The 24,873-nt window shown below is 50.9% G+C and overlaps 1 protein-coding gene across 3 annotated transcripts in view; it reads left to right on the forward strand.

The window, feature by feature from the left end:
* Positions 1-10,726: 10,726 nt before the first annotated feature.
* Positions 10,727-24,873, forward strand: part of USP7 (ubiquitin specific peptidase 7) — a 61,933-nt gene continuing 47,786 nt past the window's right edge. The window contains exon 1 of one of the 3 annotated variants that reach the window (XM_070231045.1): positions 10,727-10,968. In XM_070231045.1, coding sequence (XP_070087146.1) covers positions 10,887-10,968 — 82 coding nt within the window. In that variant the 5' untranslated portion in view covers positions 10,727-10,886. Of the gene's footprint in view, positions 10,969-11,209; positions 11,700-24,873 lie in introns of those variants that run through there. The other 2 variants (XM_023616341.2, XM_070231044.1) reach the window with 2 other exon arrangements.

Genomic DNA, 24,873 nt, shown 5'->3' on the forward strand with positions numbered 1-24,873 from the left:
TTTCGTATAAATGGAAATATACAATATGTGGTCCTTTGTAACTGGCTTTTTTCACTTAACATAAATAAAAGTCTCTCTCTTGTTCACAATTGCCAAAGCCTGTTAATTGTTCTTCCAGCTCCAGGGCCCAAACTGCACCCAGCAGCCCAAGAGATATTTTTAAAAGTGTAAATCTGATCATGCCTTTCCCTGCTTAAATCTCTTCAATGGTTTCCCATTGCAATCACCTCAAATGTAAATTCTTTCCCATGGCCTGGCACCCTGATGCTCATGAAATATTTGTTGAATAAATAATGGAAAATATTTTGTCTTTTTGTTCCAAACCCATATATATTTTAAACTTAAAGACATTTTAAATTTAAAAATGTAAACCATGGGGCCAGTCCCATGGCCGAGTGGTTAGGTTCACACGTTCTGCTTCGGTGGCCCGGGGTTTCACCGGTTCGGATCCTGGGTGTGGACATGGAACCGCTCATGAGGCCATGCTGAGGTGGCGTCCACATAGCACAAGCAGAAGGACCCAGAACTAGAATATACAACTATGTCCTGGAGGGCTTTGGGGAGAAGAAGAAGAAGAAGAAAAGATTGGCAACAGATGTTAACTCAGGTGCCAATCTTTAAAAAGAAAAAAAGGTAAAACACTTTAAATGATTATTCGGGGAAACATTCCACGTACAATGTATGTGCATTTTCCTGCATCTTCTCTATCACTGGGTATTCTTTTCAATTTTTAACCATGGCCAATCCACTGGGTGAAAAAGTGTCTTGTATTTAATTTGGGTTTCTTTGCTACTAACTAGGTTGAGCATCTTTTGTTTGCTCAATATTTGTTAATTGGTTTTATGACCAAATTAGTGATTACAAGCTTAGTTTGTCTTTTTTTTTTTTTTTTAGGTGAGGAAGATTGGCCTTGAGCGAACATCTGTTGCCAATCTGCCTCTTTTTTTTTTCCCCTCCCTAAAGCCCCAGTACATAGTTGTATGTCCTAGTTGTTGGTCCTTCTAGCTCTTCTATGTGGGACCCCACTTCAGCATGCCTTGATGAGTGGTGTATGGGTCTGCACCCAGGATTTGAACTGGCGCACCCTAGCCCGCCAAAGTGGAGCACAGGAACTTAACCACTTGGCCACCGGACTGGCCCCTGGTTTGTCTTTACCTAAAAGTATTCTTTCCACACCAAGGATCTCCATCCTTTGTCTATGTCATGAGTATTTTTTTCCTATTTGTCATTTGTTGGGTTAACGTTTTGAAAAATATAGAAGACGACACATGCTCACAAATAAACCTAATAGTTCAAAAATACAGGAGGTTAAAAAAAGTTTGTGTATATTAGGAACACTGTTAATAAGGAAAAATAAGTAATAGCTGAAATTTATATGGCATGTGCTATTGTACCAAGAGCATCCTTTATCCTGGGGGCCAGCAGTCTTTTTCTATAAAGGTCCACACAGTAGATAGTTTGGACTTTTGGGGCCATACAGTCTGTCAAAACTACTCCACCCTGTCACTATAACAGCAGTAGATAATAAGCAAATGAATTAATAGAACCTTATTAGCAGACACTGAAATGTGAAATTTATATAATTTTCATGTCACGAAATATTATTCTTTGATTTTTTTTTTTTAACCATTGAAAAAATGTAAAAACCATTCTGAGCCCCTGGGCTATACCAAAACAGGTAGTGAGCCAGACAATTGTGGCCCATGATCTGTAGTTTACCAACCTCTGCTTTATCTTATTTGAACTTGACTATATCTTGGCGAGGTGGACGGGGAGGCACGATTCCCCACTTTCCACACGTGCAGAAGCCCATTCAGAGAGGTGAGGGCGTGGGGCTCGCTGGTCTGGCTCGGTCCAGCTGTCCGTCTCACACAGATGCTCAAAGGAACAACAAATGAGAGCAAAGGATTGGATGGAAGCCAAGAGCTTCTATTCAAATCCAAACCGTTTTTAACGAATCTAACGTTTTAACGATTCCACCTTAGGGAAAATACGTGTGTGTGTTCATAGACCTAATACTTTTTTTTTTTTTTTTGAGGAAGATTAGGCCTGAGCTAACATCTGCTGCCAATCCTCCTTTTTTTGCTGAGGAAGACTGGCCCTGAGCTAACAGCCGTGCCCATCTTCCTCTAGTTTATACATGGGACGCCTGCTACAGCATGGCTGCCAAGCAGCACCATGTCCGCACCCGGGATCCGAACTGGTGAACCCTGGGCCGCCGAAGCGGACCGTGTGCACTTAACCACTGCGCCACCGGGCTGACCCCCCAAATACTTTTAAAAAGGAATACTTTATCCCTTTGAGAGTAGCTATCTCAATACTTTGCTTGCCCAACTGAATCCGATCAATGGTACCCACTTTAAACTCAGAGACGATGAGAGTTTCAAAGGACCAGGGTAACTGGAGGGAGGGGAGCTCTCGGAGGTTGGAACATGTGAGCCCCAGCTTCAGGGGTGGACTGACTGACTTAGCATCCTGGTTCCATCCCTTATTTGCCGTGTGACTTCGGACAAGTTGCTAAGTTCTCCCTAAAAGAAAGATAACCATAGCAGATTGTTCCTTTCCGTGTAAATTTGAATCAATGCCATAAATAAAAGGGGAAGTCTCACTTTTTGTCTTAAAGTGAGATCATGCAAATTCTTTACACCCCACATTAATTGATGGATCCAGTAACCTCAAGGTGCGTAGGACCGAGAGTCCCACAGCATCCTGTGTCTACACTCTCACCACGAGGGCAACCCCACTGCGCTGGTAAATAGAAACATCCACCCTCCATTGTCAAGGTTAGTCTTAAATGACTAGCTTTAAATGTTGCCAGATCTTCAGGAACATAACCCTTCCAGAAAACATGGGAGCCTGGAACCCCACCTGTCTGGCTGGTGTGAAAAATGGAGTTAATATAAGAAAAGCGGCAGGCACAGAGTGAACCGAACAAATGCAAAACAATGGCTATTTTGTATTAATTCAGTGGCAAGGTGTTAATTTAGGAACTCCTTGGATGTGAGTTTTGAAATCTTACAGGCCTGCCCAGGTGAAGGCAACCGGGTGTGACCGTTAGAGCTCCCGTGGAGGGACACTCAGGCTGCCAGAGTTGAATTTGCTTGTTTGTTTAAATAACAGCTTTATCAAGATATAATTCACATGCTACACAATTCACCTATTTCAAATATATAATTAATTTAGTGGTTCGTAGTGTTTTCAGAGAGTTGCGCAACCATCATCACACTCAATTTTGAACGTTTTCTTTCCTCCCCTAACATCCGGTACCCATTAGCAGTCACTTCCCCTCCCCCCCCCCCCCCCAGTCCCTGGCCATCACTAATCAGATTTCTGCCTCTACGGATCTGTCCACTCTGGATATTTCATGTAAATGGAATCATACAACACGTGGCCTTTTGTGTCTGGCTTCTTTCATTTACCAGAATGTTTTCAAGGTTCATCCGTGTTGTCGCCTGTTTCGGCCCTTCATTTTTTTTAACGGCTAAATAATATTCCGCTGTATGGATATACCACATTTATTCATCCATTCATCTGTCCATGGACACTTGAGTTGTCTCCAGCTTTTGTGGATTGTGAATAAAGCAGCTACGAACACTTGGGTACAAGTTTTTGTTGGAGATTGCCTTTTGAATTTTGTTGGCTATATACTCAGGAGTGGCATAGCTGGGTCACTCTTTTCTAATTATTCTATGTTTAACTTATATTAAGAAACCTTTCTCCTGCTATTTATTACCTCTGAGACCCTGAGGACCGTCCTTCCCTGTGCCTTGGCTTCCTCCCCTGTAAAGAGGGATGGATGACAGTTTTATTTCACAGGGTGGTTGAGAGGATTAAATGAATGAGTTGACTTCAAGTCCTTGGATGGTGCCAGGCGTGGGGAAGCACTCAATAAACACAAGGAATTATTATTGCTCTTACCTGGTTGTGAGGATCAAGTAAGATACCACGTAAAGCATGTTACCTGCTCTGTGAGCAGTTACTTACTATTTGGGTTACGGTTCGTGCTGAGAAAATTCTGTCAAGAATGTACTTAACGTGACAAACTTCTAGGCTAAGCTTGGCCAGATCAAAATACAGAATGATTGCCTTTCAAGCGAAGGATGGTTCCTGAAGATGTGTGCTTTTGATTCAAGTGCAGCACTGCTGAAAGATGGCCTGTATCTGTCCTCCAGCCAACGTGGATGAGAAAATAGTGTAAACACAGTCGGGAATTTATGGGATTCCTGACTCATGCTTTGGGTGGGGGAGGGGCAGTTCACATTTGGGGTATGTCTCTTATTTCTATTTTTCTATTGCGGTATATGGACCCAGATTGGCTGGGTTCAAACTTGGGCTGCTTCTCTTTTACTGGCTGTGTGACCTCGAGCCGGTGACTTAACCTGGACACTGCCTCAGTGACCTCATGCGTAAAATGGGGACACCAGGGCCTGCCTCATGGGTTTGTTGCGAGAATTGAATGAGTTAATAATCCACGTGGAGTACTTTAAAAAGAGCTTTAAAAAGCTCACAGTGAGCGCTACTGAACCGCGCACTTCAATTGTTTCTTTCAGAATCACGTAACTGAAAATATCGCATTGTTCCATACTCTAACCCTGTTAAGAGGGTCTGACTGAGAGATGTGGCAATACTTGGATTCATTCTCCTAAAAAAATGAAGAAGAAAAACAGGCGGAAAAGACAGCAGCCTGGGCTGCCTGTGCGCTCACTGGCTCTTATTATTGCAACTTTGTTTTTAAACTTTGAGTCAACAGGTCACACTAGCAAGGCATATTTTGCAGCTGTTTTTTTTAAAGAAATAAACAAGACCCCAACATTGACACACACACCTGGCCAGCCATGAGCAGTCGTTCCAGCCAAGAGCTTGTTGCATTAACAGCATTAACATTTTGCCATTGCACAGCCCAGAAGAATGCTGGTCACGTGACTTTAATGGGCCAGCCCGTGGTCGTTTTGGCCATTTACCTAACCTCAGGGAGCCCAGTCCCTGGCACATAGTAGGTGCTCAACCTATGACCAGTTTTGAGTGAAAGGACGGTGGCTCAGGAACTGACGGCTGGGGTCTCACCTCCTTGCCTCCTGCTCTTTCCATAACGTCTCACATTGTCTGCACAGTGAAGCATTCAGTGAAGTCTTATCTTTTCGTTTGGTTTCCACAACAGTCCTCCTCATTTCCCTGATAAGAGCCTTGAGTTCAAAGAGGTTAAGTCAGCTTCCCAAGTTCAAGTTTCCAGAACCCTCTATGGAACCTAGATCCTGAAGCCCCTTACTCTCCCAAACCCCTTCCAGCTGCACGACTCTGGCCAAATGCCTCATGTCTAAGCCCAAGTCGTCCTCACTCACCTTGTGGTTGGGGGCGTTAGGTCACCATTCCAGGTATGGATTCTAACTTAGTCATACTGGAAGAAAACATAGCACCTGTCATCCCCATTTCTTCTCTGACACTTCTATTAAGTTACTTTAGACCCTGACTGACATAGCTTCCAGGTAGATAAATATTTTGTTTCTCAAGAAGAAAAACCAACCGGCTGTTTATGCCAAGTCATGGCACGAACCCCGGGAGCAGCAAAATATGTTTTGCTCCGAGAGTAATGAGAGGGTGGCTCCTCCCTACGCTCGGCTGGCTCTCCCTAATGCCAAGTCCGGCTCTCTAGCCGTTCCTGTCGCCCCGGTTTTGCACCTCTTCCTGAGGTCCCAGTGTCTGAACCAGGAGAGGAGTTATGAAATTCTAAAAACTTAGCAATGACGAGAAATGGTGCCCTGAGTCCTGTCGACCTTTGGAGCCCTCCAGGTCCTTTGTGGCATCTTGGCATTAAACGTCCCAAGATGCAGGCATTACTCAGCTGATTGGCTTTTTCTGCAGAGTCCTTCCACACACACTCCTTCTGCGTGCAAATGGGCTTTCCAGCTAATGCAGACATAATTCTGCCCGGGGAAGAAGACAGCAGGCTAACAGAGCCCTCTGGAATAATTGAGGTCCTCTTCAAAGGACACTGGTTCTGCTTTCCTACCGCCTATGGTGGCCTAGAAATGAGCTGTCCACTGACCATCTGCTCCTCCATGAAAGATATGGTCAAAGCAGGAAAGAGCAAAGAGTTTGGACTTTTTCTTTGTCGCATTTGTGACAACATGGATGGACCTTGAGGGTACTGTGCGTGAAATGGGTCAGAGCGAGAAAGTCAAATACCATATGATTTCACTTACAAGTGGAAGATTGAAACAACCAAAGCAACAAACACACACAGATACAAAGATTAGATTGGTGATTACCAAGGGAGAAGTGGGGAGAGCGAAAGGGGTGACAGGGCACACGTGTGTGGTGACGGACGGTAATTAGTAATTAGTCTTTGGGTGGTGATCAGGATGTACTCTATGCAGAAATCAACATATAATGATGTACACCTGAAATTTGTATGATGTTCTAAACCAAGGCTACCTCAATAAAATAAAATCTCAAACGAGGTTAATACATCTTAACAGCAGGACAATGAGTTCGGCAGTGCCAGCCATGTGAAACCTAAACTAACAAAGAAAAAACATGCAAGTACTGTCCTTCCCGCCTTTGTGTCCCAGCCAGCCCTCAGCTCCTAGCAAGCAGTCAGCACACATTAGTTGAGGTGACATCGTTCATTCAGCCTTTAGTGAGCATCTACTCTGTACTAGGCACTGTGCTGGGTGCTGAGGATAGCGCTGTGCAAAAGACAGTATGTCTCCAGTCAAGATGCTCCTAGGACGGGAGGCAAATTATTTACGTGTTTTCGGTTTTTATTGCTGCGAAATAAGTTACCACAAGCTTAGAGGCATAAACGACACCCACGTATGAGCTCATAGTCCTGTGGGCGGGAAGTCCAGGCCGGCTCCAGTGGGTTTTCCTCTTAGGGTTTCACAAGGAGGAAGCCAAGGGCTGGGCTCTCCTCTGACAGCCCTCGCGAAGGACCATCTCATTCAGGCTGTTGGCAGAATTCAGTTCCGAGGTCCCCGTTTGCAGGCTGGTGGTCCGGGCCTGTCCCTGAGCCTGCAGAGGCCACTCTTAGGTCCTTCCATGTGGCCCCCTCCATCTCACTAATGGAGACCCTCCTTTATGTTGAATTCCTCTCATCTTCGTCACCTCTGACTGCCTGCTCTGCCACCAGCCAGAGGAAACTCTGCTTTTTTTTTTTTTTCTTTTCTGAGGAAGATTAGCTCCGAGCTAACATTTGTGCCAATCTTCCTTCCTCTAATTTGTATGTGGGTCGCTGACAAGTGGTATAGGTCCACGTCAGGGAACCAAACCCAGGCCACCTGAAGCAGAGGGTGCCAAACTTAACCTCTAGGCCACAAAACTGGCCCCAGGAAACTCTGCTTTTAAAGGGCCCATATGATTAAGTTGGACTCAATTGGTTGATCTCACTTGAACTCAACTGATTAGCAACCTTAATTACATCTGCAAAATCGTTTAGCTAGGTAATATAACACAGTCACAGAAGTAACACATTGGTGGAGAGGCATAGGGGCCGTTTTAGAACTCTACACAGCACGCTATGCAGACAAATAATTGCAGTCATTGTACATACTGGTACGAAGGATGAAAAAATAAACCAGGCACTGGGATGGAGTGACTAGGTGGATGGGTGAGGGGCCGACTTGAGATAGTCTACTTTGCCGGTCCCTCCTTTTATCAGTCTCTCAATATGGCCCATATCTGCTCTCTCACCATCTCCCTAGGTGGCCTCCAGGTTCCCAGCCTGTCTCCACACACCTCTACCTTCAGCTCAGACTCCTGTTGAACTAACTCCTGGCCACCTCCCTATGGATGTGTAACAGGCATCTCAAACGTAATACAGCCAAAAAAAAAAAAAAATGAGGAAGCAAACAAACAAAGAGGAACAATAAAAAACCCCCAAAACAAAGCGAAAAATACTCACTCTTAATTTTCCTTCCAAAGCTGGGCCTCCCCCAGTCTTCTTCCTCGTGTTAGCAATTGGCAACATCATCCCCCCAGTTGCTAAAGCCAAAAATCTGAGAGCGATTCTTGATTCTTTTTTTTTTGGAGGAAGATTAGTCCTGAGCTAACATCTGCCACCAATCCTCCTCTTTTTTGCTGAGGAAGACTGGCCCTGAGCTAACATCTGTGCCCATCTTCCTCTACCTTATATGTGGGATGCCTGCCACAGCATAGCTTGACAAATGGTGCACAGGCCCACACCCGGGATCCAAACCAGTGAACCCCGGGCCACTGAAGAGGAACATGCGAACTTAACCACTCAGCCATGGGGCCGGCCCAATTGATGCTTGATTTTTCTCTTTCCCTCCCACCCAACTCCAGTCCATCAGCAAGTCCAGCCAATTCGACCTGCCAATATGCCTAAACCTGTCTTCTTTTCTCCATCTCTACCACCACCCTGGTCCAATCCATCCCATCTCTTGCCTATGAACTTTAGACTATGAACACTGTCCACTATGGTCTTCCTCGCTCATTCCTGTCCTTTGCAAGACACTCTTTTTAAAAATTTTATTTATTGAGATATGACTCATGTACCATTCAACAGTTTTTAGTATATTTGCAGAGTTGTAAAACCATAACCAGAATCAAATTTTAGGATATTTTCATCATCCCCCAAAGAATTCCTGTACCTAGTAGCCGTGACTCCCCAAACCTTGAATTAGTTCCTATAGCTTGATTTGCCTGCTCTGCACATTTCATGTAACTGGAATCATACACCGTGTGGTCTTTTGTGTCTGGCTTCTTTCATTGGGCACAATGTTTTCAAGGCTCATCCATGTTGTAGCGTGTACCAGTGCCTCATTCTTTTTTATTGCCAAATAGTGCTTCATTGTATGGGTATACCACACTTAATTTATCCATCATGCAAGGTATTCTTTTTACTCCTGATGATTGCCTGGCTAGTTTTGAACCCAGCCATGAAGATAAGGCTGGCCGGTGTGGGACTGATAGGCACGGATATCACTCCCCGGCACTCCCGCCTTGGCCAGAACCGTCTTTCTGCCCTCCCCCAAGTCTCTAGAGAGCTGGAGAGAAGGATTCCTTTGCATCTGAGAACTGTTCATTAGCATTTGTGAGAATTTGTGTGAATAACAACACCTCTTCAGAATCTGGGATGACCCAGCGGCAGGGATCAATTCCTGATGAAGTAACTCCACCCCTTTTGCCTGCTGCTTGCTTCTTTGGTCTAGCAGGAAATTCACTGGAAGGAAACCTTCAATGGATGCAATGATTGGGGGGGATCCAGTGACATTTCAATCATACATTCACCCAGCAAATATTTATTGAGTACTGGCTGTGTCTCAGGCATTTGGGATACCACAGCGAACAAAACATTCTTTTGTGGGTGGGGAGATGGACAGTAAACAAACTGGAGAAAAACGCCGGGAAGGAGATAAGGAGATGGGACAAGAATCACAATCTCCTGGCCATTTTAGGGCAACTTATATTCTCCCTTGAGACAGTCACTTAGATGCAGAGCTGTGTAGAGACGTACATCCTTTTCCTCAATTCTTATTCCCCCGAACTGTCTTGGTGACCATGGAAAAGTTGCGACCCTAATCACCAGCCTCTCAAGGATGGGAGGACACAGAACAGGACAGATAGTAGTCGCTGAACACTTGCAGGAATGAGAGAGGCCCCGGGTGAAGGATCTTAGGCAGCCTGGGCTGCGAGGGAGTCAATTAATGCCAAAGGGAAAGCTTTTCGGGTTGGTTTTGGGGGACTAAACTTTTCTGCTTTGGACTCTGGTGAGAAAACAAGCTCTCCCGCGTTAGGTCCTGCGTGGATCAATTATACACCGCTTAAGGGGGGGTGGGAATAATACTAAAAGCAGCAACTGCTCGGTCTGGGCCCCCTTCTAGGCGGTCTCCGGGCACTACGGGCGACTTGCCCGAGGTCACAGGCTGGGGGCAGGTTTTAGCCCCTAGCCCCGGCCGCCACGGGGTCTTTCTGGGGGAGCCGATCGCCGGGAGGCGGCGATTCCGGGGCACTGCGCCCCGAGGGGTGGGGACCGAGGGGGCCTGCGGCGGGCCGGACGTGAGGCAGGGGCAGGGGCAGGGGCAGGGGCAGGGGCAGGGGCAGGGGCGGGGGCAGGCACCGAGGTCGGCGACAGGCCGCCAGGGCCGCGCGGGCGGGAGGGCCAGCCGCCCCGGCCCCGCCTCCCGCTCCGCCCCCGCCCCGCCTCCCGCCGCCGCTCCGCCCTCCGGCTCGGCGCCCGCCCGCCCGCTCTCCGCGCCGCTCGCTCGCTCGCTCTCGGCCCCCCATGCGGATGTGACATTTCACGCCGCCGCCATTTTGAGAGCGAGCCGAGCCGAGCCGCCGGGCGCCGCGTCCGCCGCCCGAGCCCCGCCGCCGCCGCCGCCGCCGAGGAGGCCCGAGCGCGGCCGGCCCGCCGCCCGCCCGCCCGCGCCGCAGCCGCCGCCGCCACCGCGCCCGCCGGCCCCGGCCCCGCAGGCCCGCCGCGCCCGGCCAGGCCGCCCGCCCGCCGCCGCGCCCGGCCCGAGGCGGGGCTGACGCCGCGGCCCCCGGCCGGCCCGCGGCCCCGCGGCCCCGGCCCCGGCCCCGGCGGCGGGAGGCGGGCCCCGCGGCGGCGGCTGCGGCGGCGGCGGCGGCCGCGGCGAGCGAGGAGGCCGCCCGGCCCGGCCCGCCGGCCGCCCGCCCGTCTCGGCGCCGCGATTGGGCGAATCGCGAGCAAGTACGTGCGCGTCTCCCTGCCGCCGCCGCCGCCGCCGCCGCCCGCCGCGGGCCGCCCCGGGGCCGCCGCCGCCGCCGACGACGCGCGGGAGGAGGAGGAGGAGGCCGCCCCGCCGCCGCCGCCGCCGCCGCCGCCCCGGCTCGCCGCCGCCCGCCCTCCGGGCCCGCAGCCCCGGCCCCCGGCCGCAGGCGAGGCCCAGGCCGCGGCCGACATGAACCACCAGCAGCAGCAGCAGCAGCAGCAGAAGGCGGGCGAGCAGCAGCTGAGCGAGCCCGAGGACATGGAGATGGAAGGTGAGGCCCGCGGCCGGCGCGGCGGGGCCGGGGGCGCTCCCATTGTGGCCGCGGAGCCGCGGGCGCACGCGAGGGGCTCGCCATCTTTAAGCAGGCCCGGGCCGCGGGCCTGGCCTGGCCGCCGCGGACCGCCGGGCGAGGCTGCACCGTCATGCCGCGCCCGCGGGCGGGGGGCGGCCGGCGGCCCCCGGCCGGGCTCGGGGGACCGCGCCCCCGCGGCACAGAGCGCCCCGAGGGGTCCGTGGGGGCGCTCGGGCCGCAGGCGTTTGCTCGCGGCGGGCGGCCACCCCGCCGCCCGGGTGGGGAGCGGGCTCCGGGGACCGTCCCCCTTCGCGGGCGTCTCCGGGGCCTGCCTCGACGGGCCCGCGGCCGGCCGGTACGCCCGGGGAGCTCGAGGCCCCCTTGGCCGCGGGGGTCGCGCACACCTGCTCCGGTGCGCTCCCCCGGAGGGCCCACCCGGGCCTGCCGCGTCCCCCCGAGCGCTGGGTGGCCGCGCTTCCAGCGCCGGCTTCGTTCTGCAGCCCCTGCAGGGCCCGCCGATGCGCTCGTCCCTTGCGGCGGCCCTGAGTTCCGAGCCAGGCGCTCCTCGCCTCTCAGTTACCTGGTTTTCGGGGAGTTTGGTACCTGGCTGTGTGCGGGCCGGTCAGCATCCGGCCAGGTGTGTCTTTGAAACTCCGCGAAAGCCCCGCCACCCATGGCTTCCTCCATCCGAATCAAACCTGACTCCAAAGGTAACTTGGTTTTCTGCCCAGGTGGCGGCAATTTTCCCAGGCGCTGCGCTTTGAGATAATCGAGTCCCGGTTACAAAGGTTTGCTGTAAAGGTACCGGAACGGAAAGGGTCTTTGATTCAGGCAGCTCAAGCAGAGTTGGTGGTTGGCAGGCATCTTTTATTTCCCACGGCCTGAAGTACTTAAAGGGGCAAGGTCGCAGTAGTCTTAAAGGATAGTTTCCTTACTTACGTTCAGCGGTCGGCCTGGCAGGCATCCATAGGGGGCCACCTCAATGAACCGGGCGTTGAATGTTCTTGTTTTGCTTTTAGCAAGAGATCTTGGGTCGCGTAAATGAATGGAGGCGCTGAGGAAGCTCAGGTGAAGCAGCGTCGGTCCTGTGGGTGGCCGCACAGGTGGGGCCCTGCACACTCGTTGGTGGGAACACTTACCATAACCACCGTGAATGACTGACTGCCAATAATTGGATGTTTGCTGAAAAAAGGGCTTGCCAGATTGCAGAAGGCAAAGTGGCGGAGATGCCTGCAGGAAGCGCTTCCCAGTGGTACTTGGGAAAGCAGTAATGGGGGACAGGAGAGCGGGTCCAGCCATGGGCCTGGCCAGCTATTTCCCTTGGCCCCAGCAAGGCAGTAACTTCCCAGAGCTTGTGTGATTAAACCAGCCAGCTGAAGGACTGCGTTGCTGAGAGAATTTTATATCTGCCTTTTATGCCACACAACAGAAAGGGCTGCTTTCCAGTTTCTTTTTCAACTGTCACCCGGTCAAGTTAAAAATCCAAATAGTGCTAGCATATAGATTTCCCACGTACCCTGTCTTCCCACTTTTCAAGTGTTTTTGAACACTAGTGAGCATTAATAAACACGGATCTCAGTGAAGAGCATATATTTCTGGTACAGAACTGTGTCCTTGGGGAAATACTCATGTCCACAAGTTCTAAGGACTTTTCTGTAAGACCAGAGAGTATTGAAGAGCAGTGGAAGAATTTTCAGAAATCCCTGCATGCTTTCAAGACTGCTCTTTCCTCATGGAGTTTTATTTTCGTATCAGAGTTTGCCTTGGAAGGGTCGCCCCTAAAATCATTAATCTGAAAATTTGCTAGAATCTCAAACTGGGTGGCAAAGGTTGCAGTTCTTAATGCTGATTCTTAAACTTAACACACTTGTGTCTTTCGAGTGGGACTCTGACCCAGATTCATTATCCAGAAGTACCTTTGTAAGGCTTATGGTTGTGGACACCCTGTGAACACCCACAGGTGTGTGGTTTAGAAAACTGGCTGTGTCTTAGGCAGTCTGTTTCAGCCTGCCTGAGCTTTTCCACTCCTAAAATGTGGTGCTAGGTTTAGACATTGTAGTTTAGGATCAGGAAAAGTGAAGGAATTCTTCCTATTAAAAAGCCAGAAGCGTGGGACTTGGTGAGTAGCAACTCTGGTTGGCTTCGAATGCCAGGCTGTGATAGTGACATGCACCTGTTTGGTGTCTTTGCCCCGATTCCAATAGAATCAGCAGCTGGAAACTGTCAGGAGTTCTGAGCAGCTTGGGCAAAAGATGGCTTTGTCAATGAGGAGCTTTCTGCCCGCCCTCCTGGGCAGGGTGGTTTCGAAGGAGCCTGGGAGACTGGTTTGGTTGGTTGGCTTTTCCTATCAATAGGTCAATGTTAGTTTGCGCTCCTCCTGCTCCACTTAGGATTCAAGTTGCATTTGCTTTTGACTGAACTCTGCAGAGTCCTTGCATTGCATATCCATCCCCTGGAGAATGGTAATGCTCAGGATTAGTTATTTTTAAAATGTCATCTTCTGAGCATTAGGAAGGTTATGAAGGGTAGAGGGCAGAGAGGGAAAAGACGAGGGCATCTTGGCAGTGCCTTGGGGTCGGGGCCACATGCTGCTTGTAAGGCCTGACCGCAGCCGATCGTGCATTTCGCGTTGGGAGGCAGAAAAAACTGTGGGGGGGGGGGGGGGCATTGTTCGGTCCAGCGAGGAATGAATTTGCTTGGCAGTTTATTTATTCGCTGTAACTCAGAGGCAGTGCAGGCCGTGGGGCTGAAGGAGTGACTTGCACAGGCCTCTGCCCTGGGAGTGCTTGGAGAGGTGAGAATCTGGTCTGTGTTATGCCCTGGCGAATCAACAGGAAGTTTTCCCAAGGCCTTGCTTCTGCAAGCTGCAGGCTGGCTAGCACAAATGTAAATACCCTGCTGTTTGTTCCCTGGTGTGGTTCCTCTGCCCGGGTGAGTAGTCCGTTTCAGAGTGTAATCTCTGGGACTCATGGGACGGATGGTCTTGTTAGACTTTTGTACAGCGCTCAGACCGCTGCCATCAGGACACCAAGCTGGGAGCAAATCAATGAGTCATCTGTAGTTTCTGAAAAGAATTGATCACTGACTTCTGCCTTTTTGGTTTGGGGGGCAGCAGTGGTCGAATTCTTTTTCTTCCGAACTTGTGTGGGTCCGTGGAGCATCCGGTTACTTTTCTGCTGAAGCAGGTTTGGGAGTGGACAGCAAGTTCTCTTGCACACAGGCACCAGGTAAACCAAACTTGCGCATTTTGTTGTATCTAAAGCGTAAGTTTCCTTGTCACATAGTGGGCCGTAACAAGATAAAAATCAAGTAATGGGAGAATATTGATTTTCCTCTCACATTAGCTTTGGTTGATAAAAGAACTCTTTGTGAAGCTACAAAGCGAATATTAACTCGGAGCACCCGGAAGGATAGAAGAAAGTAGGCCCAACTTGGGAACTTCTGAGCCTGTCAGGGCTCAGGAGGACCGGAAGTCACTCTGCCCACGCCTCAGCCCTCCTGATCCTTTCAGGCTGCTGATCCTGATTATCTGTAAACAAGTAAAAGATGGATAACAGCATATATGGGGAGAAAGTGTATACTTGTACCTTTGATTTTGTTTTTTGGAATCAGTGTTGTGGAAAGGGGGAAAGAGGTGGATGGGTTAAAACTCACGCTGGGGCAGTGCGGTGACTGAGAACGGGCCCAGGGCCAGGCCTGAGCTTGAATGTGGACTTTGCCATTTAATTGTTGTGTGACCTCATGCACGTTGCTTAAGCTCTTGGTGCCTCGGTTTCTGCATCCTAGAAAAGGAGGTCAGTCACGTCTTGCCAGCCAGGTTGTTGTGAGGGTGGAAGCATGAGGCCTGTGTAAAGGGCCAGGCCCAGAGTTGGGAGCACAGAGAGGTTCACTCAGTGGTGTTGCTGTGATGGTCACACCTTTGCACCTGTGGAAGGGCTATACTTGGGTTAGGAGTAAAGCAAGGCAGACACCACAGGTGGGGTGAGTTCATTGTCAGTGGTATGCAAAAATGTCCTGTGGCAACTATACCCTAATGTGAATGGGGAAGAAAGCATAACCAGCCCCCATCCAAGCAACACTATTTATGAACTCCTGGGCTCGATGTACCTAAATAGTGTTTAGATTAATGGTATAGTGTTTTAAGAAGAGCCTAATGGAAAGCAGGGCGCATGCGTGGACTTGGTGCGTTGTGACACTGGTAGTGAGGCTGGGTCCGATTGGTAGCCTTCTCTGCTAAGAGTGTTCTTGTGCTTGCGCTGGTGTTTGAGCATCTAACGATTAATTTGATGAGGTTGGGAGTCAGGTGGTGGCAGTGCAGCCAGGTCACCAAGCCTCCAGACTTTGGGAGTTGGCCTTGAATTCTTCTCTCTGATCCCCACATCCTGTTCGCAAGCCCCTTTGCTTTTCCAGCCGCCACCCCGAAGGAGGCCCCTGTTGCCTCATGCTGGGACTGCGCAATGGCCTTCCTACTGGTCTCTGCTTCCATCCTTCCTGAACCCCACACAGCTACGAAAACAGACTGCCCACAGGATGGCTCTGTCGTGTCACCGCCCTGCAGGAAAGGACTCGAGTGTGCTGCCTTCCCTCTGTGTGGGAAGTCTGCAGCCCAGTCTCAGCCACTGGGGTCCTCAGGATGGCCTCAGTGTCCTGTGTGTGGCCAGCTCCTGGAACACACGTGCCCTACCGCATGGGCTCCGACTCCGGCTTGCTGTCCACACTTGTACAGGTGGCAGCGGCTTCTCCTTCTGGAATGCAGACAGGACAGATACCCCAGGAAGTGTTCAGAGCCCCTTCAGATGCCACCCTTTCCCTCCTCCTTTCTGGTGGCCACAGCTACTTGGCCTTGCCTAAGCGCCGAGTAAACCTGTGTCCTCGTCCTCCCTGTGGGGCCGCCGCTTGTGTGCCCGTCTTCCTCGCTGTTGGATCGTTTGTGCTGAAGGTCACCATCTTCGGTTCCTTTTTTGTTCGGTGTACTTGCGGGAGAGCCTCCTTCAGGAAACAGCAGTTCGAAGGCTGAACGGTAGGCCCGGAGATGGCTGGCTGGCAAGGTGGCGTGTGAAAGGCTGCTGAAGCCATAAACCCATGCTGCTCTCACAGCTGCTAATTCAGTTTTATTGTTTTTAACGTAAGTTGCTTGAAGTGGCATTCTTGATCCTCTTGGAAGGAAAAGCTTGATGGGCCTTCATAAATTACTGAGGGTTTCTTTTGAGTAGTTGAGAGTTTTTGTTATTGTTTCTGGGTTTTTGGATGAGCTCTGTGTACCTGGCTGCTTCTGCTTGATTTCCAAGGCAAAGAAATTGTACTCTGGAGCCCGAGAGTAGTAACAAGGTATTTCTTGACGTGCACTGTGACAGAGTTAAATGTGAAATGTCACCTGCTTCATAAACTTCTTGTTCTGAACTAATTTGGACTTAGGAAAGTTGGAGGAAGCAGGATTTTAAGTGTCATGCGTAGGCAAGAAAGTCAGTTATGCCATTTTTCTAGTAAGTTAACACATGCCTTGGCTAATGAGAAGTGAGGCGTGTTGAAATGCTCCTGAAGAGGTGCGAGCCCGCTTTTGAAGGCTGCCGACTTAACCTTGGAGGCTGGGGGTGGAGGCGATTAGAAAGTTTCTTCTGTGGGGAAAGACACCGACCCGAATGCTTCTGGAATTGGTGAAGACACTGCTGAGTGTGAGACTAGCAGGAACTGCAGAATGGAGAGGGGAGAGGGGCCTCTGGGATGGGAGGACACACCCTGAGAAGATGTGCCCTTGTCCACGTTGTGGGGTTGACACGAGCTGGGAAGCGGAGGCCACACGGGCTTGCAGGACGGGACAGCTCCTTGCCTGGTGCAGGCCGAGCCCTCCCGGGCGGTGCGTGTGCTGCCTGGTAGCCAGTTCGGTTCTCAGGTCAACACTTGAGGTGTGGGGACCGCCGTTGTGAGGTCACAGCTGTTAATATTCACAGGGGTGCCCAGGTGTCCTGTCAAGGAGCTCCCATGATCTGATTGACAGGAGCTTTATCTCACTAAGTGGCTCAACTGTGAGTGTTGTCTGCGTCCCTGGGTGGTGGCCCTCCCTTCTTTTTGGGTCATTGAGAATCTCCTGCTGTACAGAGAGGAGGTTCCTGTGTGTGACCACAGCAGTCCGACGTGATGTTCCGGCCTGCCCTCCGTTTCGATTCCGTGCCGGTGACTGCCCTGGTATTCCTGGCATCCTGATGCTGGGAGGGCAGTGTCCTGCGCTAGGTACCAGCCCCGGAATATCGACCAGGGGAAGGTCTGGCTCTCGCAATAGCTTGTTAAACTGGGCTCTGGTGTGGAAGGCGCTTCAGTGAGTGTGTGAGGGTGACCTGCATTGCAGAGTGGGGTCATACCTAGGGAGTAGCCACAGGTGTCCGGGGGTCATCTGACTTCTCTTGGCTCGCCCCACCAGCCGGTCCTTCGTACCTTCGGAAAGAGCTGAGGGGGGGCCTTCCCAAGGGAGACCACGTGGTGGTGCTTCACCGTGTAGGCTGCGCAGCCTCCCACTCTTGGCCCTTTCCAGAAAGGCTGACGGGCCATTCACCTCGAGTTGCAAGTGCATTTCATCAATGTGACTTTGGGGAATAAATTATGTTTCAAGGCTCTTAACTGACTGTGCAAGTCCTGTTTTAAAACAAGCACATGTAACACTCCTGAACGTGTTTACACGCTCACACAGTCCAGCTCTTCTTTTTGCATAGGGTAGGGTGGGTAATTTTTGAAGTGCTTGCTTCTTCCAGTTGATAATTTATATCATCTTGGAGGAGAAATTAATTCAATCAAGTAAATCGTGTGTGGTTAAAAACATTCCACCTTCTTCTTTTATAACCATCATAGAATTCTCCCCAAATATTCTCAGCCTTTTCTCTTCTATCTTTAGCTTGTAAGGACTAAGGGGGTGAACAGATAGGGGCTGGAATGCTTGCCCTGCCCTGCAGAGTGCCCTCAGAGGCAGCTGGGGCAGTGAGGGTCGCTGCGGCCTCTTTGTGAGTGCGCCCCAGCCTTGGGGCTGTCCCTCCCTCAAGTCTGTGGCACGCTCGTGGCCAAGGGGCTGCTGCTGCTCCTGCCTGGTGTGGTATCCTCCCCTGCCCTGGCCAGAAGGAGCCCTTATTTCTCTGAAGCTCTCCAGGTCACCTGTTGGTACTGATGAGAACAAAGGGGCGGTTTTCCTGCTGAGACCCGTCTTAGGGCACGGGGAGATGACGTGGGGGGTGAGCCGACTCAGGGTTTAGCCCTGTGCTGTGCAGTGTGGTAGCCATTCGCCACGTGGTGGTGATTTCAGCTTGACAATGAAAAACCCTGTTCCTCAACCAGCGAGCCACATTTCAAGCATTCGGTAGCCACACATGCTGGTGGCCGCCCCATTGGGTAGTGCAGAACACTTCCATCAACGCAGTAGGTGTCAGTGGCCAGCGCTGGCCTAAACAGTTGGATCCTTGGCTGGAATGTGTTTCTGGTAGTGTTAGTGTCACATTGAACGTTGGAAAGATACAGTGTGTACTGGAAAAGCCAAATTAAAATGAGTAAAACCATTAGAAACTTGTGGATAAATAACTCTTGGGCAAACCCTAAAGAGCAGGGCTTCTCCAGTTATTTGTGGTGAAGAACCAGTTTTTTAAAAAATTTCCAGTCCATCGTGGACAGTTGCTAAACTATATCTTAGAGAAATACATTGCAAACAAATTATTTAAGTGAAATCAAATAGATGTACAAAATAAAGCCCCAGTTTATTATTAGAGTCAACAAATGTAAAGTTACCACTTAGCACTTAGAATGAACACACATGGGGAAAAACTGCGGAAACCAGAGTGTTCATTGAAAGTGTGTATGTGGGCTGTTAGTGTAAAGAAACGCTATTACACTGTAACGTTGTCGGTCCAGCTTGGTAACTAAACAGAATTACGTGTGCAATAGCAGTTCCTGTGTGAAGAGCCTGTATGCAGCCCTTTGGCCGAGTCGGCATACGTGAATAGCTTTTGAAAGAACAATCTTGCCCTCTCCTAGGATGGATGGCATTCCTGCTGCCCGGAGAGGATGGTGTTTATCCCAGCCGTTCCTCTGTTACCAGTACTCCTGAGGATCCAGTGCCCCAGAGGTGTACCGATGACAACAGAGGTTTTTAAAGCAGTTTTCCAGAGCTTATCTGTAGAAAGCTTCAACTATATCCCATAAACTTACAGCTAAATTATCTTTTATTAAAGGAAGTGGATTCTGGGTTGTATCTGCTTTTGGGTTGCAGTTAACACTCTAACCCTAAAATCTGCCAAGCTGTCACGTGGTCCTCTGTGACGTGTGGCACACCACGCCAGCTCGCCAGCACCCGCATGAGCCCCTGCTTGGGTGTTGCAGGAAAGTCTGGTTGCTGGGAAGTCTCCACACTTGTTCTTCATCTTGGTTAGTTCCACGGAGGGGCACCTGTTGGCAGATTCCGCACGGGGCATCTTTGCTCTCGGCTCCGCCCTTTTGTGTGCTTCTCTTGATTTCCACGTGGCCCGGGGATCATGGTCTGCTCCTGGCTCTGTTGCACCCCGGTGGTGCAGAGCTGTCCTTGCTGTGCGCTCGCAGAGCCTGCTGCGGGGCTTCTGTTGACAGACGGATTTATGAAACCCCTCCCAACATGGCAGGAACAGTGCTGGCCGCCCTGCTGGACTGGACATCCTCATGGGGTGAGGGTGCCTGGCACACGTGCAGGGGAGGGCCTCGGTGAAGCTCTCTGATGAAATGGTGAGGGGGACATGGCTGTGCCACAAAGGAAAGACAGGGCTGGCCTGCGATGGGGAAGGGCTGGGCAGCTGAGGTTTCACGGGGAGGGGACACCGCTGAGTTTGGAAGGAGGGAGGGTCTGGAGTGGTGAGAGGCAGGAGGTGTGGAATAGCACGATGGGATCGGGTCTGCACATCTCTGTCCTGAGGGCTTTCGGATCTAGGCAGAATAACGGCCCCCAAAGATGTCTGTGTCCCAGTCCTCGGAGCCTGGGACTGTGTGACCAAATGTGACAGAGGGCCCTCACAGATGTGATGAAGTTAAGGACCCCTAGATGGGGAGATTGTACAGCGTGATCCCGGTGGGCTCCTTCCGCCTGAAAGGATGGAGGTGGGAGTGTCAGAGTGGCGTGGTGTGAGAAGGACATTGCTGCCTTTGAACATGGAAAGGGAGCCAAGGAAAGTGGGCGGGATCTAGAAGCTGGAAAAGGCAAGAAGATTCTCCCCTCCAGGGTCTGAAAGGAACACGACCTTTCTGACACCTCGATTTTAGCCCAGTGAGACCTGTTTTCAGACTTCTGACCTCCAAAACTGTAAAGAATAAATGTGTTGTTTAAGCCACTAAGTTTGTGGTGATTTGATCAGCACTTGGAAACTAATACAGGCTCCAAGGAGTGGGGGTAAGAAGCAGCACGTGGGTGCCCAGTAAATGGAGCTGGCCTTGAACCCTAGAGAGCTGCGAAGAGGCTTGACGAGTGTGGCCACTCACCCTCACTGAGGACTCCTTACTGTGTGCCAGGCCCTGTGGTGTGAGGCTGTCCCTGTGTTAACTCACTCGCTCCTTACTGCAACCCTGAAACCGCCGTGTCCTCATCCCCACGTTAGAGCAGAGCAAAACGAGACTGTGAGCGAGTTCACTAACTTCCTCAGGTCAGCGACGGGCTTTGAACCCATGCAGTGCGGCCTCACAGCCATTTGCGATCCATCGTAGCCAGTAGGCACCATTGGTCATAAAAGTAGTGGTGACTGCTTTGTAATTTAAACACCCCTGCTGCCTTCTCCCACGTTTCTTAGCTCACCGCCCCACAGTGTAAGCTGCAGTGGGGCTTCCAAGTCTGAACGTTTTGATGTGGTTCACCGCGTACTTTGAATATAGAATGTAACTCACTGCCCGCGTCAGCTGGGGCCACCTGGACAGTTCAGCTAGTGGAATATGGGGGCATGAGAAGCCAACTAGTATATATTTTTAAAAGTAGATGCCCTCCCCCCCCTTCGAGAAGCCCAGTGACTGAATCAGGCCTTCAGTAACATGTTATAATAAGATCCTGAGCTGAAATGAATCATCCCTAACGCACACCATTTGGGGCTCGGGGGATATGGAGAGATTTAAATTTGAGAAGGCTTGTCAGCTGGGGCTCCGGGCACAGTGGGCTGCATTTCAGAATACCCAGTTCTGCAGCCTGCAGGGTTAGCTGCTAAGGCACCTTGAACCGAAGTGCAGACCTCGGCCGCTCAGGCCCGCCGGCATCCTGGCCCCCTGACACTGCCCGACGGAGGAGCAGACTGGGGCTCCTCCGAGCACCTCCATGAGGATGGCCCGAACTTGGCAGCCCCCCGCTGCTCCCCGGGCCGTGTCCTGTTGTGAAGCCCTGACCAGCTGTGTTTGTGTCCTCCCTGTCGCGTAAATCACCTAGTTTCCTTCCTAAGACAGCCGCTTTCACAAGGTGGAAGGAAGACTGGGTCAGAGGTCCCGAGCCCCGGGATCCCTTAACTGGGCAGGGGTGGAAAGAACCCAGGTGGCCTGGAGGCCGGCCTCCCTGCTTCAGGAGCTTCCGGTGAGCTGTGTGGTGGTGTCTGTGTGGCATATTTCCAGTATTTTCCTTTTGGGTCTCTTCCCTGACAGTGAATTTTAAAATGCAGTCTGTATTGTCGTAGGCAACTTTGGGGAGCACGTTCAGCTTGTGAAGCGATTGTAGCTGTCCCAACCTGTAAAAGCTACAGCAAAACAGGTGTACAGACAGGAACCCTTACTCGGTTTGACATCAGTCTGTGCCTCTTAAGTCTCTGATTGAAGAAAACTTGAGTAAGGGTGGCTTTTTGGTCTTAGCTATTTTTCCCAATTCCCCTCTGCTCACACAGTGCAACTCGAGACGCGGCTCGCGCGCACCGGGTCTGGGATTTCCTCTGAAAGCACCCCTTTTGGACCTGGCATCTGAGGGGTGATTTCAGTGACTGCGCAGGTAGATTTAGGGTAGTTATTGGTCATCAGTTGTGCTTGAGTTTCTGCAGGTGAAAAATGGGAAGATGAGAGATGCAAGTTTTGGCCTCAAGGAACTTGGTCAGGACTGAAGACGTCCACAGCACAAATGGTGACGCGCAGCCGGGCGCAGATAACTGCTAATGCGTTGAGCAGGGGCTTGGCAAAATTGAGACCTTTAAGCGAGTTGATTTGGGGGCGTCTGGAGAAGATGCAAATACGTGAGGTGACCTTTTGGGGGAGATGCAAATTAGCCTTGAGGTGACTAGTTCAGCTTCAGGTTGCACGGCGCCAGTCACACGTCTTCTGTGTCTCGGACACAATAGTGCCAGTTAATGCCGGGTGGGCGGGGAGGCGGTGGTGATCTTCTGCTCGGTTGTAGTCTCCCGGTTGTAGTCTTCCTCGGCACTCAGTTCCTGGGAATTGTGATGTTCAAAGCGTGGTCCCTGTGAGCTGTTTAAAGTCTTGGGGATTATTCTAAAGTCGGTTGTTAATTGCCTTGCGGGGAACCTGGCGAGAGGAAGAATTAGTACTAGAAATCTGAATGTTTTCTCTGTGGCCAGTATTTCCTTGGAAATCAGAGGCTATTATTTAAAATTGACTTTCTATTTTGATGAAGTTAAGTCCTATAATTTTTTTAAGACCTCTTATTTTTCTTAAAAGACTGTTTTCATTTCGGGTGTGTTGGTATCAGAGGGCGCTCGGTCATGTAATTTTGTTTTAGAGCAGAAAGTGTCTGTTATGCCCCTCCTCTGCAGGTGAAGGAACCAAGCTCCCAGGGATGAAGCGATTTCTAGACCCGCACTGTCCAGCCTTGTAGCCGCTAGGCACTCGTGGCTGATTAGATATCGATTAATTACTCAGTTCCTCAGTCTCGCTAGCCACAGTCCGGGGGCTCCATAGTGCCGTGTGGCTGGTCGATTCCATATTGGATGGCATTTTCTTCCGTAATAACCTAGGAAGAAGACTGCCCACATGGACTGAGCGTTGTGCGAACTTGCTGGTCATCCTGCAATCGCTGCTTCAGGCCCTGGGGGCTGGGGGTTTAAAACGAGGGAGAAGTGATAAGATGTCTTTGCTTAAGGAAAGTCAGCAGGGTATGGACAGGTCGTGGGAACAGGTAATTAATGCAGGATAGAAAGTGATGGCCGCCACCAGAGGTGGAAAGGGGGCTGTGGAAGTGGAGGGGAGAGAGATGGCATCCGGGAAGCAGAGGGCTTGGGGAGGCGGGGCCTGTGGAGGCGGGCCGTCAGGGCGGGTAGGGGTAGGGTTTGACTTCAGGGCGGTGTGAGGTGAGAGTAGCAGAGGCAAGGCTGCTGGGCAGGTGAAGATAGAGGCGCCGTCCTTGTGTTGCCTAGGCATGTCCATTGTGTTGTCATTAACACCGTGTTGTGTTTCTTTGCTTTTCCCCCCATCGGCCTTTGAGGTCGGAGGAGCAGGGACGAGCCCAGGTAATTTTCTGCACCTTCAACAGTAGTTTCTCCCCACAGAGTGCCAAATAATCAATGCATCGCATTTTTGTATTTTAGTTTCAATCAGACTGGAACATGCCGCAATATTAAATACCAATTAACCTTGATTTTACCTGTTTTGCTAACAATTATAAAGGGTTAGATTTGCATCTGCCCTTCTCTAAGTCTTTTTGATTTAAAACGTATTAGTAATCACCATGATTTTTAAAATAGCAATTTATGTTAAGATATAATTCGCATACGTCACAGTTCACCCACTGAAAGTGTACAGGTCCGTGGGTTTAACTTTATTCAGTTGTGTAACCATCAACACAATCAAAATTGAACGTTTTCCTTACCCTAAAAAGAAACTCTGTTCATGAGGTCTCTCTGTCTCCCCGCAGCCCTAGCCAGCTCCCAGTCTCCTCTCTCTTCAGCTTGGCCGATTCTGCACGTTTCACATAAATGGGATCATACAATCGGTGGCCTTTCGTGTCTGGCTTCTTTCACTTGGCGTGACGTCCTCCAGGTTTATCCACGTCGGAGCAGGTGTCAGTGCATTGTTCATTCTGTTGCGGAATAGTATTCCATCGTACGGGACCTCATCGTGATTTATATTGGATCAAAAAGATGTACGGGTCCTCATGATTGTGGCATCTGTAATAGGTTTTATTCAGTATTTTTTAAAAGGACTTGGACCACCTTTGTGCTTAGGAATGCGCTTCGCTGCTACATTGGATGAGCTAGGTGGCATGGGGTGGGGCTGGCCCTGTCACTGAGGATGCCCTCAGCAGCAGAGTAGCGGGAGACACGAAGGGATTTGTTAGATTGTTACCCTGCACCGCCTCTCACAGTCCCTTGCTTCTGCGTGTGGGGCTGGAGCTGACGTCCGGGCATGCAGTCTGCAGGGAAGTTGGGTGGGAGGTGGATGAGACTGAGCTGGACCCGCTTCCATAGGGGCCTCTCGGGGCGCTTCCAGGGGCCCGTGGGCTCAGAAGGCGGAGAAACCCCCAGGCGTAAAGGAATCTGGGTTCCTTTACTCCCGCCCTCCAAATGACTGGTCTGGTGTCTCCTAGGTAGGGACTCTGCAGGGCGGCACCGAGCCACCATCAGACTGGTCTCTGGCCTGTCACACTTTTTCTTGTCAGCATCCTGTTAACAGTTTTAAAATTGAGAACCCCAAAGAGCTTTTGGGAGGTGGGGTATATCTGTCATTATTTGCCATATTAAAAATTGAGGGGCCAGCCCCGTGGCCGAGTGGTTAGGTTCACACGCTCTGCTTTGGCAGCCCAGGGTTTCACTGGTTCGGATCCTGGGCATGGACATGGCACCACTCATCAGGCCGTGCTGAGGTGGCGTCTCACATGCCACAGCTAGAAGGGCCCACAACTAAAATATACAACTGTGTACTGGGGGATTTTGGGGAGAAAAAGCAGAAAAAAGAAGAAGAAGAAGCCGGTACATGGTAACA

Source organism: Equus caballus, chromosome 13 (genome assembly GCF_041296265.1).
Source record: "Equus caballus isolate H_3958 breed thoroughbred chromosome 13, TB-T2T, whole genome shotgun sequence".
NCBI classification, from domain to species: domain Eukaryota; kingdom Metazoa; phylum Chordata; class Mammalia; order Perissodactyla; family Equidae; genus Equus; species Equus caballus.